Genomic DNA, 21,525 nt, shown 5'->3' on the forward strand with positions numbered 1-21,525 from the left:
TGATCATCACATGAGACATATATTAGTACTTCAAACACTACTAATACTTGAATAGCCAATCACCACACATAGCACATCCTTTCTCAATTATCTATTTGTTATTGGTTGATTGTTGGTTATGAGCTGGTAAATAGAGGAAAGGTATAGAACAGAAATAAGGCTCATATCAGCCCTCCCGGCCTCCTCGACACACCACTATCGAGGCGTATTGTAATCAACATCTTGAAGCGGGCTTCTTATATTAATCAAATCCTCTGTAGTCATAAAGTTTGGTGGATTATTAACATGAGAACTAATTAACATTTAGTAGTAGAACTTGGTGCAAATAAAAACTAAAAAAAGCGAAGGTCCTTATATTTAGATAACTCTATTGAATCTATTGTGGCTTGATGATGTTTACAATACCGTCAATCCCATCAACCTGCGAGAGGGAATTACACATACCTTTCAATCTTTGGGAAGAAATTAGTATCCCGCTTTAATGTTTTAGTGATCTGGACAGCTTAGTTCGCTGCAATTATTCCGAGCTTGGCGAATAAAGTTTTATTCGGAATATCCTCCAAATGAATCTTGACAGTTGACTTTAATGCCTTTATTCTAAGTTACCCGAGATTTTTTTTTTGCAACCAGGCAACCAAAAATGTTTTCAAATTTTGTTAAATGGAAAAAATCACACTATATTTTTTTCCTATTCCATCACCATTACTATCCTATCATTCAAAATTTGTCAACTGGTTAATAAAAACTTGACACAATTGAACAAACTGCATTCATTGACATTTAAATCAAACATGATTTACGAAATTCATAGTAATGTGAAATTAAAATTAAATCCAAAACAAAAGATGCAAGTATATGTCAGGAGCAGAACACGTAAATTTTTACGATTTTTTCTAGTTCTGTGTAATACTAAAAAGCCCGCCTGAGTTGAACTTGAACAACGACTGGCTTATGAATATTTTAAAATATATTGTATTCCATAAGACAAATTGTTTTTGTTTTAATAATTGAATGTCTTCCAAAACTCGTTGAAATGTAATATGCAAAAGTATTTGTTCAGAATTGATAATTTACTTTTTCAAAAGTTACAAAAGTTTTTCTGTAATCGTTTTTTTCTGGTCAAGTCTCCCCACCGCGGGAGCCTTGACCAAGGCGTGGGGAGCTTGACCAAGAGAATTTTGAAATATCAGAACAAAAAACAATGGCATATAACATGCTGTTATCTTTTCTTCCCATATTGTTGAAGTTCTTAGCACTAGTTAAAAATATAAAACGATTGTATTTCATGAGCTTTGATTTTTTAATGCATTTCATTTTTTGGATTAACTGTACTAGATTACATTGCAGGTTCACGTGTCATAAAATCAGCCATAAAAAATCAACAACAAATATAAAAATATAAAAAGAATTAAGTAGCAAATGGAACGCGTTATTAATAATTGTTGAATTTCGTGCTTGGTAAAGTCTCCCCATGTTCCCTTAACTTTATTTGTATTTTCACAATTCGACAGATTCAATAGGTTGAAGACAAAACTAAAAAATATTGCATATGAAAAGCGCACAGAACATGTACCTATCTCGAATAAAAATAAAAGACAACCAACACATTCTCGTTATGAGCGGTGTTCTCCGGGGCAGCTGGGCGGCATCATTTTTCGTACCTACATTCGCACCCAGCGAGCAAAGAGAATCTGGGTGCCTATGTACAGCTTGCTATGGAGAACGAATGATGCACAGCGGTTGATATCTCTGCGAATGGGAGAGAGAATGAGCAACGGGTACTATTACGCTATGCTCATATATCTACACTATAGAACAGCAATGATTCACCAGCCTCGGTGGTGGTGAACCAAAGCCGTCAACTCAGCAGCTCAGTGGTGAATGGTTCAATAGGTGGTACGTTCATGAAACGAAGAACGAATGAAGAGTATTCTTTTTCAGCTGATTCGTTTTTCAAGCTCTGGATATTGTACATGTTGATGGCCATGTTAATGGTTCGAATGTTAAACAAACAATAGAGTAAAAATTTCTGAAGTAGCCCACCCATTTTTCACAAAGTGGTGAATTTTGCAAAACATGTTTTAATTTTATTGTTTAGGTACCCCCAAACATCTTCGTGAAATATTTTGTCGTTATTCGAAATATTTCTAATAGTTTTAGTTAATTGAAAATTTATACACCTTTTTATTATAATATTTTTTTACAGCCAAAGCTTAATTTCGAATTGCACCAAACTTCTCTGGTGGTTTAACAAATGTTTAGTCTAGAAAATGTCGAAAAAAGTTTTAACAAATGTTAACTATTTCTACTATTTTTTAAACAATTTTTCAAAAAATGCTGTTTTAAATGGTTTCTTCACGCGATATTCATACCGTTTAAGTTGTAAAATGTTGCATATTTTATCAGCTTTCAATTCCAAGAAAAAAAATTGAGCAAGCATATTCTTTTTGATTTTTAACGTGTTACGTGTTTAGTTTACGCTTGTTATTTGTGTTACGATCCCGTGAGGTGACGAAGGCCAATCGAAGATAGTATTATCCGTTAAGAAGCAATTTAATTTACCGTGAAAACCAAAGTTTATTGCTGCCCTATCAACCCGCTCATTTACAAGACAGCAGTAGCTTGTGGAGCAGTATTGTTCGTAGAATCGTGCAATCACAACTGTTCGGCTTTGTGTGGTGTGTGGTGTGATTGAATGAAAATGAATACGCTGCTGTGCCACTCGTGTGCAAATGATATTGCGGGAATGCACATCTCCTGTCGTGGATTTTGCAATGCTTTTCATCCCAAATGCAGCGGGATTGCCGAAAACAGCTTTGACGATGTTTTAAATAATAAGCAGATATTTTGGCTATGCAAATCCTGCACTAATCTGATGTCCGATAAGCGTCATCGACAAGCTGTAAGAGTTGCCTATGAGGTTGGACAGGAAGAGGTGTTAGGTGCACACAACCAAATTGTTGAACAACTTAAGGGTGAAATACTAACTGAGTTGAAGTTGGAGATTCGTTCGAATTTTACGGCCCTTATAAATTCTAATTCGTTGACACCGAAGACTACTCAACGTCCATTTGCCGAAGCCAGTCGTAACAAAGCTCGCCGTCTTTTCCCAAATAAAGATGGGGCTAAATCTGATGTCTCATCTCTATTACGTGGTACTGGTATGCCTGTTTCACCATCTCTTGGCACGATAACAGTAGCTGATCGTACACCAAAGTTTTGGCTTTACCTTTCACGTATTGCACGCGATGTTTCTGTTGACCAAATTTCCATTCTGGCGAAACAGCGTCTTATCACCGATGACGTGGAAGTCGTTAGACTTGTTGCAAAGGATCATGACGTAAGCACAATGAATTTCATCTCGTTTAAAGTTGGAATCAAACCTGAGCTCAAGGCGCGAGCCCTATCTGCTTCAACATGGCCCGAAGGAATTCTTTTCCGCGAATTCAAGAGCAATCGCACCGTATCAGCTGGAAATTTTTGGAAACCCCTCTATCCGCAGCCAGATCAGTCGCCAGTTCAGGCCGATACTCATCAGCCTGCTTCACCATCATCAGTTCAATCAGCTATGACGGAATAATTCAACCACCGTTGTTTGAACGAAGAATAATTTCGCCGCCATCGCCAAGACTGCACAAACAAATTCACGTTGCGCTGCCATCGCCGGGACGCCTGTTATACCGTACTACGGAAGCCCCCGAGCGCTCCGACGCAGTCGTGCTACCAGCCAGCGACCAGCTCAGTCGTCCCGGCCCTGCGTTCGGAGGTCGTGAGGGGGTCTTCCGAACTCCCTTCCCAGGCGAGTATTTTGCTTTAAATGACGATCCGCTCTCTGAAAACCTTTTGGTTTCTAGCATGCCATCGGGTACATCACGTCCCTTCAGCATGTCGGCACGATTGCCACGTGGCACTGACGATTTACGGCTATACTACCAAAACGTCAGAGGGCTAAAGACGAAAATCGAGGACTTGTACTTGGCTGCTCTTGACGGCGACTACGATATTTATGTTCTGACGGAAACTTGGCTTGATGATCGTGTTACATCGATGCAGCTCTTCGGGGATTCTTATGCGGTTTATCGTGCGGATCGAAGCGCACATAACAGTGTTCATGGTCGCGGCGGGGGAGTTTTGATCGCTGTTTCTTCCGCACTAGCCTCCTGTGAATTTGGTGAGGATAGTTCATCAAGCATTGAAGTTGTTTGGACGAAAATTACTACGCAGACGAAGAGCTACTTTATTGGAGCTGTTTACATTCCTCCAGAAAAGCGACTTGACTGCACTATTACGCAGCTCCATCTCGACTCTATAGAACACGCTTCTTCTCAGGCAGATGCAAACGATGTGATAATAGTTCTTGGTGATTTCAACCAACCAGGACTGATGTGGGTTTCTTCTGGACGTGGATACGCTTACCCTAACCCGTTATCCTCGACAACAAATCCTGCCAGCCGCTTACTTCTGGACGGGATGGCTTTTCACGCACTAAATCAAGTAAGCACGATTTCCAACCATCAATCCCGTTTTCTTGACCTTGTATTCGTCAATGAGTATGCTTTGCCTGAGTGTTCTGTGAGTGAAGCTTCCAGTGTTATCGTTCCTTTGGATAACTATCATCCCGCATTAGAAATATCCATTTCCATCATTAGTTCACCTCAATATGAAGAAGCTTTAGCTGTGAATCGTCGTAATTTTCGCAAAACTGATTTAGCAGCACTGCGTCGCACCCTATCGCTGATTGACTGGAGTGTACTACTTGATCAAGTTGATGTAAATGCTGCAGTCGATCTCTATAACCGATTACTCATTGACTGTGTTGAAAAATCCGTACCAGAATATCAACCTCCCAAGAAGCCTCCATGGTCTAACGCCATGCTTCGGAATCTGAAACGCACCCGCGCCAAAGCCCTACGTGCGTACACAAATCGTCGATGACCTATTCTCAAGCGTTTTTTCGCACTCGCCAGTAATGAGTACTGCTGTACAAAGGATATGTGAACCGCATCCAACAAAACTTACGACGAAATCCGAAGGGATTCCGGGCTTTTGTTAAAACGAAGAGAAAGGAAACGGGTCTTCCGTCTAGGATGGTCTACAATGGCAAAGTAGCGACTACAACGGCGGAAAAATGCTACCTATTTGCCAGCTACTTTTCAAGTGTTTTCACGACTGATGTGCCATCTGCCATCGAGCTCGAAAACGCGACCCGTGATGTTCCCATTGGGGCAGTGGATATGGATGTATTCACTATTTCAGTACAATCGGTTCTCTCTGCAATACGGAAAACAAAATCGTCTTATGCTCCAGGACAAAGTGCTATGCCGTCTGCTGTTCTGAAAAAATGTTCCGATATCTTAGCTATCCCACTCACGCACCTTTTCAATATGTCGCTTCAGCAGCAAAAATTTCCCGATGATTGGAAGTTTTCAGTTATGTTTCCGGTTCACAAAAAAAATGACAAAAGTAACATCGTCAACTACCGGGGAATCACTTCGCTGAGAGTTGAGTCGAAAATCTTCGAAGCGCTTATCAACGAGGTGTTGTTTTTTGCTAGTAAACATTACATAAGCCCTTGTCAGCACGGATTCTTCCCTGGTCGATCGGTTGAGACGAATTTAGTTAGCTTCACATCGTTTTGCATTGAAAACATATCCAGGAAACTCCAGGTGGACACGGTCTACACAGATCTTAAGACCGCTTTCGACACAGTTAACCATGAGATACTGCTTGCAAAGCTTGAAAAACTAGGATGTACCTCGAGTTTCTGCCACTGGCTTCGATCCTACCTTGTTCACCGCGAGTGCGTCGTGCAAATTGGCGACAACGTGTCTGAATCTTTTTGCAATAATTCCGGAGTTCCCCAAGGTAGTACACTAGGTCCAATACTATTTTCATTGTTCGTGAATGATGCGGACTTTGTTCTAATGCGTGGAGGGAAACTGTTTTTCGCCGATGACTTGAAGATATTTCTTGTGATAAGGAATGAAGCCGATTGCCGTGAGTTACAGTGTCTCATTGATACATTTTACAATTGGTGTCAAAGAAACATGTTGATCCTTTGTGTTACGAAATGTTTTGTCATCAGTTTTCATCGTACAAGAGACATGCTTAATTTTAACTACAACATTGCCGGAACTCAGCTGTAACGCGTTGACCACGTAAAAGATCTAGGTGTTATTCTCGATGAAAGGCTAACTTATACCAATCACCTGTCAGCGACCATCGACAAAGCAAATCGACTTCTAGGTTTTATGTTCAAAATTTCTAGCGGATTCCGGGATCCTCTGTGTTTCAAGGCTTTATATTGCTCACTGGTGCGCTCGCTGTTGGAATTTGCAAACATCGTCTGGTGCCCTTATCATGCAACGTGAAGTGAAAGGATTGAAGCTGTCCAGCGCAAATTTATACGATATGCTTTACGTCAATTGCCTTGGAATGATCTGTTGAACCTGCCACCATATGAGAACCGTTGCAGACTATTCGGACTACATACTTTGCAAGAACGTAGACATACTTCGCAGGCCATTTTCATATCAAAGCTTCTGTTGGCTGATTATGATGTTCCCGATCTCCTTGGACAAATCAACCTCTAGGCCCCAACCCGTGTTCTTCGCCCTTGGACATTACTACACATCGAAATGCGAAACACCAACTACGCTGCTAATAGTCCGATTTTGGCGATGGTTCGTCGCTTCAACGAGCTTGCCGAGCACTTTAACCTCAATTATAATTCATCACAATTTCGTCACCGTTTGCTGTTACATTAGGTTAATTTTTTTTAGTTTAGTTCATTAAGACTTAGTGTCAGATGAACACAAATTTTAAATACAAATACAAATACAAATAATATACCTAGGTTTATTGTTTGGACTATGTAACAAATTGTTTTTAATTATGCGGGAAGGCCGCGTGGAATTTTGGGCAAATGCGCTATTAATACCAAAGATGTCCCGAGAATGATGAAATACTTCTGTTCTGTTTTCTTTCAGGACAATAACGTGTCGAAGGGATGTTAATTGTTCTGAAATTGCCAATAATTATGCAATTAAGGTTCACCTTTTTTGAGCATGTGTTAGTTTTGAACGCTGGGTAGTATGGGTAGGAAAAATTGTGTTCAGCTTTGCCACCGGATTATCCATTTAAACCTTTTCAGAACTCTAAAAGAAGAATATCAGCCGATTTATTAGATCACAACGATTCAAATCATACAAAATAGCTGCTGTAAAAACTATCGGTTTCGCTAAACGGTGCTTTTGAAAAAGTGGCTGTGATTTTTTGTCACACTACCACACCGTGCTGGGGTACGCAACACAACAGCGCAATGAAAAAACCACAACCACTTATTAAAAAGCATCATTCAGCGAAGCCGATGGTTTTTCCAGCAGGTATTTTGCATGAATTTAATCGTGATGATCTAATAAATCGACTGATGTTCTTCTTTTAGAGTTTTGAAAAGGTTTAAATGGATAATCTTGTGGCAAAGCTGAGCACAATTGTTCTTACGCACACTACCAAGCCTTGAGGTAACTTGAGCCCATATCTTTGAACCTTCGTAATGACGGCGAAAAGACGAGCAAACGGAAAACGAAGATTAAATTTGTGGGGCGAAAATTAATAAGTACCTACTTTGGTTTAGAATAATGCTATTTTAACGAAAAAAGAATAATTATTTTATCCATTCATGACTAGTGATGTATTTTTACTCGATTAATGCAAATAATCGATTAAACTCTAAAATAATCGAAAAATTGGTTTCAGTAAAATGGAGTAAATCGATTAGCTGATATCAATTAATCGACAACATAATTCAAGAAGGGTATGTGCTACATATGAACATCGCAAAACGAAAAATGACACGCACCTCTAAATATCAAAACACCTAGAGCCAGCGACCTTTTCATTTTGGTAGACAAACTAAGATTTACTGCCCACACGATTATTGATCTTAATCGATTATCTTGATCGATTGATCGAATCCAATTAATCAAGCTCTCGAAGATTTCTCGATTAACGGATAAGCGATTATTTGCAATTTGCGATTATCAGTCATCACTACACTTGATTTCAATGAATAATTTGGTTGAATAATTACCAACGAACTTTCTTCAAATCATAAACACAAATAATAAGTAAAAAATATATTCTGTGGTAGAACATTCATTCACACAGAACCACAACTGCAAATAAAATGACTCTTTTACAAACTAGTGTAACTAAAGCTGCTTTCAACATTAGCGCCATCCTCGGCGCCTCTAGTGCTAAGTAGCAAAAGTTGAAACTACCAAAAGCATCACTCAAGCTTTGAACGGAGCCAGCGAAGCTTTGATCAACGGGTGAAGAGAAAAGGTTCGTTGTCGCGGGACAACTTTCAGCACCCTCTATTGATCAAATCCAAAAAAGAAAAGCTTCGTTTTACACTCGGTTGGTGCATCCGCTAGATTTTCTTTATGAGCGTTATGCGACTCTTGTTGAATTCGTTATTATCATTGGTTATTTATCATCAGTGTGAAAAAAATTGGTTGCATATCATTAAACGAGGAAACCAAATAAAATTTCAGGACAAATAAACTAGATTTAGTTTACAAAATTCGTCCGATGAAAGTGACCATTATTGTACAAATTTAGTGAAAAACATTTACCGAACAGCAAAAAGGATACTGTAAAGCTTCCAGCCTAACTCACTTAAAGTATGCTTCGCGGCGTCTGATATAACGTTCGCCCGCACCAAGACACGAACCATTGATTACGTAACATATCAACATGGCCAGCTTTCAACAGCTGTTACTGTATTGCTATCTGTTGTTAAGAACTAAAACAGATCTTTCCTTTTGGTATGTCCAGGTAACAAATGACCCCAAGGGTTGGGTATCGGAACATACAACTGTCAAAAACTACAGACGAAAATTTATCGGATTGGCATCATTACAACTCTGTGAAAAATATAAACTATTTCAAATAACAGCTTAAAACGCGATTAATATAATGGTATTAGTACGTTGTGCGTTTGATAATTGTGGAAGCAAACGAACAAAGCATAGAAAATCGATTTCCTTCTTCAGGTGAGTCAGTTTCAGTAACACGAAAAAATGTCTAGCTAATCTCGCCATCTTTCCGTAGGTTCCCCAGAGAAGCGCGGCTGCTGAAAAAATGGCTAGATTTCTTCAACGAGCACAATCCAACAAAATTGGACAGGAAAACATTGCTCGCGAATAACGCGAAACTTTGCCATCTGCACTTTAAGCGGGACCAGGTACTGGTTAAATCAAACAGTGACCGCGCCATAGTGCGCGATCAGGTGCCCTGTTGCCCGCCCGGGGTCATGTAAGTACCAACGTATCTTGTATATATAATAGCAGCTAAATGATTGATCGCAGACGCTGGCGATTACCAGAATTCGGTAATTATGCTTGACCTGAGCAGTAGTAGAACTAAGATTGTGATTTCCGGTTAATATGTTATAATAAGAATTGCACGGGTTGGAATCGGGATCCATAACCTGACCGTGCCGAAATTTGTTTGCCTGGGTAATAAAGGAATTTAGTGTAAAGGCGGGCGCAACATGGATCATACCGGTCACACGGGAAATTCATTTCATACCATTGCTCACAAACTTTTATTCTCTTTCATAAATTACTCGGCAGCCTTTCCATTTTCCCCTCAACTATTTGCAAATTGAGCTAGTAATAACATTATTTCTTTCGAAATGTACTGATAAATAATTTATGATTTTGCAGTAATAATCAAAAAAAGCAAATAGAGTATATAGTTTAGTTAACATATCTGCATCTATAACTAGATTATATGAATTGTTTACTTGATTGTTTATCTGTTTATCCAACGGAAGGACAGATAAAAAAAATAAATCAGATGAAACGCAACATTTAATATACCAATGTTTGATGTTAAAAAACTTCTCTGGCAACTTTTTCAAATTTTATATTTTTGGTTAAGACAATCGTCTTATTCTGTATTTTGACTAAGTCCGAGCTCCGGCTATAGCCACATGTTTATATGTATACTACTCCAACAAAATAATTCACACATTTTCTCAATCACAAGAAGACTATTAGACCTTTGTTTTCAGTATAATGAAGATGGCTTCAAATGGACGGGAAAAAAACTAATGTGCACCGATAAGGCCTACACTGCCCATAATCGCAAAACAGTCCCATGTTCTACGGGATTTCCTATTTACATGGGACTGACATGCAATTATAGGCAGTATATCTGACCTGTAAATTTTGAAATCGAGAAATGGAAAGTTTGTGAATTTGTTATGTATTTCTACAAGATTTTTTCTGGCAACTAATTTCATTTAGAAACCAATGATGTGTCTACTCGATCCGGACAAGAGGGTATGATCTACCGCCTAGTTCTGAAATGTACCCATATTTTAACAGATAACCTACCAAATTAGTCGCAATACATAAGATCGAAATCAATTGCATTTGAACATTGGACGAAATAGAATAAAAGATATTCCGCACACCTGACGTGATTGATAGCTTTAATTCTATTTCGTTCAATAGACTGCCCATAATCGCTAGTCAGTCCCATGTTCTATTGGATTCCCTATCTACATGGGACTGACTTACGATTATGGGCAGTAGAATAATAGTTTAATAATCTTTATAATTAAGATAAGAATAATTTTGTAATTATTGTTCAGGGAAAATGTTATTACTGCCTCAAAATATGTGTATTTCGAATTCCAGCGACCAAGGACACGCCAAAAAAGCACTCAAACCCAAAGAGAAAACCATAAAAAATCAGAAAACAGGGACTCAAGTAAAACAATACAAACTATCAGCAGTGGACCCTATTACCGAGGAAAAAACATCTGAATCGAATCCTCCACTGTATCACTCTATTTCCGGCTATATGGTTGATCTGCGAATCGCAGCTCAACAGGAGACGTTTCGTTTACCGAACGGGAAGCTGATCCAGGTACGAAGACAACCGAAAAGATCACCCTCAGAGTCCCCATCCAAAACGCCACCAGAAATTCAAAATGCGGAGTCAGCCGATACTATAGACCTAACGCCAGAAACGGAATCAACACCTGCAACAGAAGAAGCACTAGTCGAAACTCAAGCCACAGAAGAAGCTGAAGTCCCACTAGCTCTGAGCCACGCAAAACTACTAGATCCTGCTCATGTAACTCATGCGTCAAAAACATATACCAACAAACGAGCAAGCAGTCAACGGTCACCGCCGAAAGGAAAGACTCGTCCAGTACCTCGTTTTGCCAATCAACCAAGGTCGACTTCAAAACAAATAACAAGCACCCTGTCCAATGAGTCACAATCAGCACCAACATCACAACCCTGTACATCACCAGCTTCATTCACAAGTGTCCCACAAATCACACGACCAAGGTCGACCGCACAAATTGCTCCCCCCGTGCTTACCTCTCTCCAAAATCTGTTTCAAAAGCAACACGAAAATAGTACTTTTGGCAACTTCCAGAAACAGTTCGAAAATCAACTAATCTCCGCAGCTGAAATTTCTCTCCATGTAGTTTCCAAAGTGAACAATCTTCTCAACTCGAATCCGTTCAAGAATGCCGCGAACGAGCGGGATCTGAAAGAGCTGTACATCACTGTATCCTATATTTTGAAATACGCCACAGACCGGTTCAATGGTTTGGAAGAAAGCATCGCAAACGACATCAAAAGTATGGGCTTCACCGACCAATGCGATCTAGGTCCGGTGTTGGAAAGTCAAACTAGGGAAGAGGCAAGCAAGACCAACGCGGAAGATAACCCAAAAGCTCACGATGATGATGACTGCGCTATCATCGAACAGCGAACCGATTTGATTGAGATTCTCTCAGACGAAGAAGGCGATGAAGATCTTGTGGAGAATGAACCTGTATCTTCAAAAAAAAGTTGCACTGTTAAACCTCCGGTACCATACATAACATATTTTTTGTTCACTAAACTTTGCACTAACTCTATGTTTTCATTATTTACAGATTACCGCAGCTCGGTCTCGCGGTGTTCGAATATGTTCCGATACAGAAAGCGTAGCAGATAATGTAAGTGATAATGAGCCAGAACAAGTCTCCACCGCAGGCAGAACAGACGGACAAGCAAGCGGCCTGGAGCTAACAGCAAATGAAGATGAATCCGATCGGCAAACCGCGGACGAATCAGACGTAATAGAACTTGTCGTGAAGCACGAAATTCGCAAAACCACGACAAATCTTGTGGAAAGTTACTACTTTGAAGAAGAAGCAGAAACGGAAAAAAGGGAAGATGAAGTAGTAGCAATGGATATACAGGATGAATCGCACAGTGGCAGCGAGAACCAAGAATGCGAACAGAGCGAAGTATGTGAAGAAGAAACAGAGGAACTGATTGAAATCATCGAAGGCGACGTGGACTTGGATTTTGATGATGGCAACGAGTATAAAGTGGTGGATATTATCGACGGCGATTTTTACCTTATATCGCATGACTGATCTGCATCTTTTGTTGGGATTTTCCTGAATTGTACAAAGTTGATGTAAGTTTTGGTTAAAAACAAATCTAAATTAGTTTTACGAAAAGCTATGTGAAATCAATATATTGCGCTAATGTTCACTGAATAATGTGTAGCTTTCTTCAAATATTCGTATGATTAAGGCCTTTCGCTCGAAATCCTCGTTTGGAGAGTTTTTTTTTCCGTTCAGCTTATTTTTTGCTTGTATCTAGCAAATGGCACAGTATGAATCGGTCAGGTTTGCCAACATCATCCTGGGCAAGCATGCGGCAAGTTTATTGGCAATTCCACGTCCTCGACGAAGTTCTGTCGGAACAGCTACTGCCTCAGGCCCGTGCGCAAGGGGATGGTTTGGGGGCTGAAACCCATGAGAGTCTTGAATTACTTTTGAGAATTTCTTAACTTTTTGATCTGGATAAAAAATTATACTGCGAGCCCTTATGATACACACAGTGTCATTTGTATCTGTTTATTAACAACTTTACGATAACCTGTCGACATATGCCTTAACTTAGGTCAAGGAAGCAAGCCTAGAAGAAACCCTGTGAGGGAGACTGTGGAAGTATGAAAGTCAAATTACTCAGCATCGCTGGATCGATTCGCCTCTAGACAAGCTTCGATACTAGTAACAGTTGTGAGCAGATCGAACGAACAACAAGAGCTCGGATATCATTGCCTAAATGAACTAAATGCCTCACGAAATCGGGCATCGATATCGGCAGAAATTCCACCGCCGGGAAACTCTCAGCACCAGCAAGTAAATAAACCGGAACGAGTATCACCGGGAAAGTTAAGATGATTGTAAAGAGAGTATGTTCGGTATACCTGGATCGATTCGTATATTTGCAGCTGATCTGAGCAGGTCAGTTATACCACGAAGGTTAGATAGCAAGCAAGAAACAGCATCAATGAAAAAAATGAACGAACGATTAAAACAAAATAAAAAGAGCAAGAACACAAACCCTCCTGAAGCAATACCCAACGGTAGCCCCTCAAAGAAAAGGATTATTACCACCACCACAGAAATGACGAGTGGGCTAGCAGCACGGCGGCCTTCTTTCCAACAAAACCCTGGCTGGTCTTCGGATACGTTCAAAACTCGTCACCATATAGTTGGTGTTACTAAGTTCGGTTAAAGCATTCCCTATTTTACGTCGATTCGGCTTTGAATACTACCCCCCCATGAAGGATAGTGTCAACACTAGCATGACCTCACTGCTGTTTGTATAGATAATCATGGAATCACGAGAGACGACTATGTACAACGAGTGGAGATAGCGGCCCGGAGTTGGGGCCCAACAAAATGGAGACTTCCAATAAAACAAATGTAGAGGTTACAAAATGGAGACTTCCAATAAAACAAATGTAGAGGTTACATAGATCACAGGTTACGCCACTTTAGCCACAGCGAGTACCAGCAGCGGCTAGGTACATAGTGAGCCTCAAGGAAACCAACGCAGGACGGGGTTACCGAATCGAGTGTTCACCGCGAGATCAGGTAGCGACACCACCAAGAATGACTCACATCTTGAGAAGTCGCACTTGACGGAGGTGAGGAAATAGGTCGATGATCTCTATGAGTTCGTGAAGGGCAAGCACAATGTGCACAACAAGGTGAAGCAGCTAGTGACGAGTATCAAATCGACCGTAACAGCTGCCGAACGCGTGCTGAAGGCGCTCTTGATAAGAGCTGAATCAGGCGAAAAAGCTCTGATGGAAGCCGCAGAACATGCGACGGCAGAAACTGAGGTGACAACGAATACTCGCTTGGTGAAAATAGTGAGCAAAAAAGCATGAGAGCGAGGTGCAGGGTTCCAGTGACCAGAGGAACGTTGGGAAAGACCGTGGTTGGCGCATCGTGGGAAGCCAGCAGGCGAAGCGGAGGAAACGGAAACAAAAAGAATAAAAGAAGAAAGAACAAGAGAAGAAAGAGAAATGGAAAGCCTTCTCGGGAGAGGTACAAGGGCGATGCACTGATCATCGAAGCGAACGATATGACGTCCTACACCAAAAATGAGAGAGGACCCAGGGTTGAAGGAGTTGGGAGAAACGAGACGCACTCAGAAAGGCGAGATGATCTTCGAACTGCAAAAGGATTCTTTCGTCAAAAGCTCGACCTACCGCGAGCTCGTTGCTAAATCCTTGGGCAGCGAAGCCAACGTGAGAGCTCTGTCACTGAAAGCCGTAGTCGAATGCAAATGTCTAGACGAGACAACGACCGAAGAAGAACTGTAGGGTGCACTCATCGAGCAGTGCAAACTGGACGTACCGGCGACTATACAGATTTGGAAATCATATGGAAGCACTCAAACGGCGGCGATTTGACTACCAGTGATCGTTGCCAACAAACTGGCGGACACTACGGGCGGCAGGCCAACAATGATGGATATAACCCATTGTAATCTCAATCATTGCGACACTGCACAGCAACTGTTGTGGCAGTCAACAACAGAAACGATGTGCGACGTTGCAATTATTGCAAAGCCGTTTCGTGTTCCTCCCGATAACGGTAACTGGGTGGTGGATAGTGCTGCAATCTAAGTAATGGGCGGGTTCCCTGTCCAAGTAGTGGTAGATAACGCTCACAAAGGCTTCGTGTTCGCCAGGATCAACGGTGTATTTGTCTGTAGCTGCTATGCTCCCCTAAGATGGACACTAGAGCAGTACAATCGGATGCTGGTCGCAGTATCCGACTCGTTCGTCGGACGAACGCCGGTTGTTATAGGACTTTAACGCTTGGGAGTAGGGCAGCAGGCTGACCAACGCAAGAGGTTACAGCTTGTTGGAAGCCCTGGCGAAGTTGGATGTAAGACTGCAACGAAAGTTCCGCTAGCACATTCCGTAAAGACAGTCGGGAATCCATCATAAATAAAATAAAGGACTTCGGCAAGGAGCTTTTTGTGGAAGCACTTCGTGCTGACATCGTCACTCCAATTCCGAGCGCCGATAAGCTGTCGGAAACAGTAGCGAGGGCATGTGATGTAATAATGCCGAGGAAAATGGAGCCGAGGAACTACCGGCGTGCTTGTGGAACGAAAGGCTCAGCATCCTCCGGGCTTCCTGCCTAAAAGCCAGAAAACGCGCTTAGAGAACAAGATCTGAAGCAGAGAAGAGTGTAAGGTAACACTCCGGGCGGTCAGGGCCACTTATCAACGCGAGATAGTGCTGAGCAAGTCCACCTGCTACAAGGAGCTGTGCAGAGAAGTAGACGCTAACCCCTGGGGCAATGCTTACCGTGTCGTTATGGATCCAATGACGCCAGTCGAAATGTGCTCTGACAAAGTGAAAATTATCGAAGTACGACCCATTTGCATAGCCGCCTACACCGTACGTTGATGCAGACGGTGGAAATGCGGGTGACAATCGAGTCTCTAACGATGAGCTCCTTATAGTTCCAAAAGGGCTGGAAGCGAAGAAAGCTCCCATCCGGATAGTATACCCAACGTGGCACTGAAGACCGCGATCCTGGCGCTCCCGGATATGTTCAGGATAGTCCAACAGAAATGCCTGGACGATGGATACTTCCCGGTTAGATGGAAGATCCAGAAGCTGATGCTGTTGCCTGCTGGATACTCTTGGTATGCTTCTGGAAAATGTCATCCTCAACAGGCTGATGACCGACGCTGAAAATGAGAACGGACTATCGCAGAGGCAGTTCGGGTTCCGCAAAGGGATATCAACGGTGGACGCCATCCGCACAGTCATAGCGAGCGCGGAGAAAGCATCGAAGCAAAAGAGAAGGGATAATCGCTACTACGCCGTGGTAACGATAGACGTGAAGAACGCGTTCAACAGGACCAGTTGGAGGGAGGGAGCGATCGCCGTAGCGCTGCACAGAATGCGGGTTCCGGATTATCTGTGCAAGGTACTGAAAAGTTACTTCCAGAACCGAGTACTGGTCTACGAATCGAACTTGGGGAAGAGGTCGATTAGGATCACGGCAGGAGTACTCCAGGGCACCATACTCGGCCTAACGCTCTGGAATATAATGCACAACTGAGTGTTAACATTGGAACTGCCCAGGGGAGTTGAGATCGTCGGCTTTGCAGATGATGTTGTTCTGAGGATAACCGGCGGGACCCTTGAGGAGGTGGAGATGATGACGACAGAGACAACAGGCATGGTGGAAATCTGGATGGCTGATGTCAAGTTGCAGCTGGCTCACCACTAGACTGACATAATGCTGGTCAACAACTGTAAAAAAAAATCCAGCGTGTCGTGATCAGCGTCGGGGGACAATCCATCCCATCGATGCGTGCGCTGAAGCACCTGGGTATGACAATCGGTTAAATTACAACAACCATGTCGACTATGTGTGTGAGAAGGCTACGAGGACAACTAACGCATTGGCAAGGATCATGCCGAATCACGGAGGAGCAAGAGGCAGTACGAGATGTCTCCTGGCGGGTGTCTCATCCTCAATACTGAGGTATGGCGTACCGGCCTGAGCTGCTGCGTTGAACTGAAAGCGAAACCCGATGAAGTTGACAAGCACGTTTAGCCTAATGGCTGTTCGTATCACGAGTGCGTACAGAACGATATCGTCGGTATGCGTAATTGCCATCTGCATCACTCTGGCTGAGAACGTCGAACGCAAATGCTACCAACGGAGAAATGCACGTAATGCAAGAAGATTGGTCCGAGCTGACTCGTTGGCTAAGTGGCAGCAATAGTGTCTGCTTGGATAAATAGGCATCATGGAAAGGCGAACTTCCATTTGACGCAGTTTTTGTCCAGGCTTCCGGAAGTACCTGCATCGATTTGGACACGCTTTGTCACCCCTTTGCCCGGAGTGTGTGAACGTGCAAGAAAACCGGTACACGTGGCCTTCGAATGCCCTAGATTCGAAGAAGTCCAAAGGGGTATGCCTGGTGTGACAATGGACAATATCGTCGAAAAGATGTGTCACGACGAGCATATCTGGGACGCTCTCAACAGAGTGGTTACGAGTATACTCGCCTAGCTGCACAGGAAGTGGCAAAGGGACCAACAAAGTAGCGACATTGGCTAGAACGCCGCCGTGAAATCACTAATCGGGCTTCGGGAGAAATTCCGCAACCGGAGAACTTTCCGATTATGTAGACTAGGTCCTCCGCCGGGGATCAGTTGAGTAGTACGCGACGTAGGCCAGGGCCAGGTAGCCGGGGCGCCAGCGAACCGGACGCCAGGTTTCAACGGAATCGCCGGACCGACCTCGACACCCTACCGGGTAGCTCGTGAGTAGGCTAGATCCACCGCCGAGGATTGTACCGAGTAGCGAACCAGAAGCTACGCTCCACCCGGTTTCGCTGAATAGACCTCAGCACCTCCGTTGCCGGGGAACTCTCAGTCGGTGTAGAATAATATCCGAGTTGATCTCGACAAAGCCAAGTGCTAAATGGCTCAAGGCAGCCTGAGTCGGAGTCGGGGGATATTCCTTCGTCGGGGAGCTATCAGTCGAAGTAGGGTGAGTTCACCGTCGGGGACTATCCAAGAAGATCGTGATAAGGCAGGGAGCTGAATAACTGACGGGAACATGAGCTAAATGGCGCAAGGAATCAGCACCTAAACGGCTCACGGGGACAAGAGCTAAACGGCCACATTATAGATGGAGACAAGAAGCAAGAGAAGAGTCGAATGTAAAATCAAAGCCATTCCATGAACCAAGTGAGGCTCCGAGATAGAGCAGAAGAAAGAGGAGCGACGAAAGCACAATGAGCCCCCACAATGTAATACCTTGACGTAGTTCCGTGTGTTTTAGTGATTGGGCACGAACATGAGTCGTGAGTCCCGCACAGTGCCAGTAAACTACAGGCCAAGCTTTTGAAACTTTTTAAACCTTACTATATGACATTCGGCCTTCCGAACCTTGGTTGAAAAGTCGATTTTTAGAGTGATTGTATACCTTTCTTTTTTAATTCATTTATTTGACACGGCTCATAGCTTAACGGAGCCATGGATCTTCCATATGTTTACAATGTGTAAAAATAAAAACAAACACATATTATTGTACAAATGTTGGATCTCGAGTGCGCAACTTTTAATGCGAGCGGAGATCTCATTTGACGGGGTCTGCTGGCATACTGCGACAGGGGGGTCATTTAATTCCCTTTTATTTTTCACGCCCAGGTCAAGGCTGGCTTGATGCCCGCGATCAGATGTTTTTCCTGTTTCTTATTGTTGACCAGTGTAAATCCGTCGTCATTGTTATTACCTTCCTTGCTGATGTTGCCTTATGTTGATGCTTCTTTTATGGTTGTCATTATGGTCTGAACAGCTGTCACTAATTTATATACCGTTTGTGGTTCAGGCATTGGTATTGAAAACTCGGTTTTGGGTTGGTTTGCCGCAGATGAGTTGGCGATCGGTTGAGATGTGTTTTACTCTGTATCTCCCGCGCAAGGTTGTCCAATGGTAAAACCCTGTACATGCAGGGTTTTTGTTCGCACAGCGGGGTAAGAAGCGCATGATAGATTGAGTTTTATATGGTTTATTTGTGTGCGAGGTGATGAAACCACTTCTGAAAATATATAACGTCTTCCTCTACTAAGGGGTTTCGGCTGTGGTGGCATTGACTCGTATGCAGTTGGACCGTGCAGGGCCTGCTTGTTTTTGATTTGTAATGTTTTTTGGATTGAGTTCAACATCGCACGGCGCGACGTGTGTCTGTTGCTTGTGAGTTGCGTTGGAATAATTTTCTTTTCTGCTTGTGGGTGAGTTAGGTTGTTACGTGTTTTCAGCGGTTTGTGGGTGATGAACCTATTGACACTCACGTTTGATTTTTCGAATATGCGTGATGCTTTTTTATCACTGAGGCACCTGACAACGTTTCTGTAGGTAAATTTTGGGTGGCGAATAGATTGAGCTATGTTAGAGCAGTTTCAGTTTGTTTCAAAAAGTTGCGAAGCTAACCTGTAGCGATTATTGGTAGTTAACCCAAGGATAATGCCATCTGATCATGATAAAGCACTGATTGATTTTCATTGTTATCGCAGGTTTGCAAGCATTAGTATTTATATCAATCAGGTTCCTTGGGATGTAATCAGCAGCGTAATGTTTAATATAGGAGCTTAGAAGAGGAATTGGAACGAAAACAATCACATCTCTAACAGAGGGTTTTGATTTATTGCTATGAACAGTTTCATTTCGTACTTTAAAACTGAACACCGCCCTTCTCTTAGTTGCTTCATTCGAAACACATTTAGAATTGATTTTTAATACATAGAGTATTCAACACATATATTCATTCATCATTCATTTATTTAGTTCAACATCAATTTCATGATAACACTGAATCAACAATTTGCCTCCACAATACTCGATTTGTAGCTGCAGCTCTCCAACGTCGGTTACGCCCAACACTCACCAAATCACGTTCCACCTGGTCCGCCCATCGTGCTCTCTGCGCTCCTCGCCTTCTTGTACCAACCGGATCATTAGCGAACACCATCTTTGCAGGATTGTTGTCCGGCATTCTTGCAACATGCCCTGCCCACCGTATCCTTCCAGCTTTGGCCACCTTTTGGATACTGGGTTCGCCATAGAGTGCAGCGAGCTCGTGGTTCATCCTTCGCCGCCACACACCGTTCTCCTGCACACCGCCGAATATCGTCCTTAGCACCCGTCGCTCGAAAACTCCTAGCGCTTGCAGGTCCTCCTCGAGCATGGTCCAGGTCTCGTGCACGTAGATAATCACCGGTCTTATAAGCGTTTTGTACACGGTACATTTGGTGCGGGGGTGAATCTTTCTTAACCGCAGTTTCTTCTGGAGCCCATAGTAGGCCCGACTTCCACTGATAATGCGTCTTCGGATTTCACGGCTCACGTTATTGTCAGCCGTTAATAAGGATCCTAGGTAGACAAAATCCTCCAGTACCTCGAAGGTATCCCCGTCGATCGTAACGGTGTTTCCTAGCCGGATCCTGTCGTTTTCGGTTTCGCCTACCAGCATATACTTTGTTTTAGACGCATTTATCGTGCGTTGGGACCTGGTATTCACGGCATTTCTGGAGGATTTGCCTTAAGGTGAAGATCTGGTCCGTTGTCGACCGGCCATCGATGAAGCCGACTTGATAACTTCCCACGAACTCATTTACTTTAGGTGATAGACGACGGAGAAACACATACACTCAGGCTCGATAGATTGGGAAAGATGTTTTCGAGGCAGCTAACGATCCAAACGACGTTCTGGTGTGGTTCAGTTTAAGATTCATAATTTTGACAGTGCTATAAAGTAAAACTGAAAATTTTAAAACTATAACTTACTCTCCCCAGCGTGACCAGGTGTTCTTTTTAGTTTAAAATTTATGCCACGTCATGCCTTAAGCGTTACTGAACTCAAAATTATTTTTCCAATTTTTCAATATATCCAGTCTGAGTATCTGTGCTGATATATTGTTTTTCAGTTTAAAGACAGAGAGTATGGTGTTGTACATGGTTTTAGAATTTTGTTATATAACAAACTGTAACATATGGAAGCAGGAAAGTTGGCTATAGCATGTTTTACGGAAGATTATTTAGTCTCCATGCCGTCTTCAGTCGATAGTTTTGACAGATTGAGATTAATTCGCGAAATGTGGTGCACGCTTTTTAAGGAGGTTACATTTTTTATGTTGCCGTGGTCGTACCATGTACACAACCCTTTAATTTTTTTACTAATCGCTAATTCAAATTTTTTTTAAGTCGCATCACCTAGAGACTAGAAGCAAATTTCCTTCTAGTCTCTAGGAGACGTAGCCATAATTTCACAGCGAAATTACGAATCGACAATCTTTAATAGAGATGGGCAAATCAGTTCACTTCGAAGAACCATTCCCGATTGAACAGTTCTGTAAAAAGAACTAGTTCACATGAACCGTTCATTCGATGTTTAACTTGTATCTCGTGAATGATTCTCAAAACATTCGAATCTGGAAGATTCAATACAATGCTCTCACAGAATGATTTCTGCCTTAGCTGTTATATTTTTGTATGCTGACTGGACACACCAAGGCTGCGAGTTCTTTATGATGTATAATGACAGAAATCGAGAGTAAGAGGGAAGTTTTAATTTTGCTTGTG

The 21,525-nt window shown here is 42.5% G+C and overlaps 1 protein-coding gene across 1 annotated transcript; it reads left to right on the top strand.

Moving 5' to 3' along the window:
- Positions 1 to 8,853: 8,853 nt before the first annotated feature.
- Positions 8,854 to 12,595, top strand: LOC131692106 (uncharacterized). The gene is made up of 4 exons (XM_058978975.1): positions 8,854 to 9,059; positions 9,118 to 9,321; positions 10,716 to 11,910; positions 11,978 to 12,595. Exons 1-4 carry the CDS (start codon positions 8,983 to 8,985, stop codon positions 12,464 to 12,466), a joined length of 1,965 nt encoding a protein of 654 aa, XP_058834958.1. The 5' UTR covers positions 8,854 to 8,982; the 3' UTR covers positions 12,467 to 12,595.
- Positions 12,596 to 21,525: the final 8,930 nt, after the last annotated feature.

Source organism: Topomyia yanbarensis, chromosome 3 (assembly GCF_030247195.1).
Source record: "Topomyia yanbarensis strain Yona2022 chromosome 3, ASM3024719v1, whole genome shotgun sequence".
Classification (NCBI taxonomy): Eukaryota; Metazoa; Arthropoda; class Insecta; order Diptera; family Culicidae; genus Topomyia; species Topomyia yanbarensis.

Excerpts from the sequence above, each read along its gene's own strand:
- LOC131692106 (XM_058978975.1), top strand. The coding sequence starts at position 8,983 with ATGGTATTAGTACGTTGTGCGTTTGATAATTGTGGAAGCAAACGAACA. Across the intron at positions 9,322-10,715 it reads TGTTGCCCGCCCGGGGTCAT|CGACCAAGGACACGCCAAAA; the intron begins GTAAGTACCAAC and ends TTCGAATTCCAG. Across the intron at positions 11,911-11,977 it reads GTTGCACTGTTAAACCTCCG|ATTACCGCAGCTCGGTCTCG; the intron begins GTACCATACATA and ends CATTATTTACAG.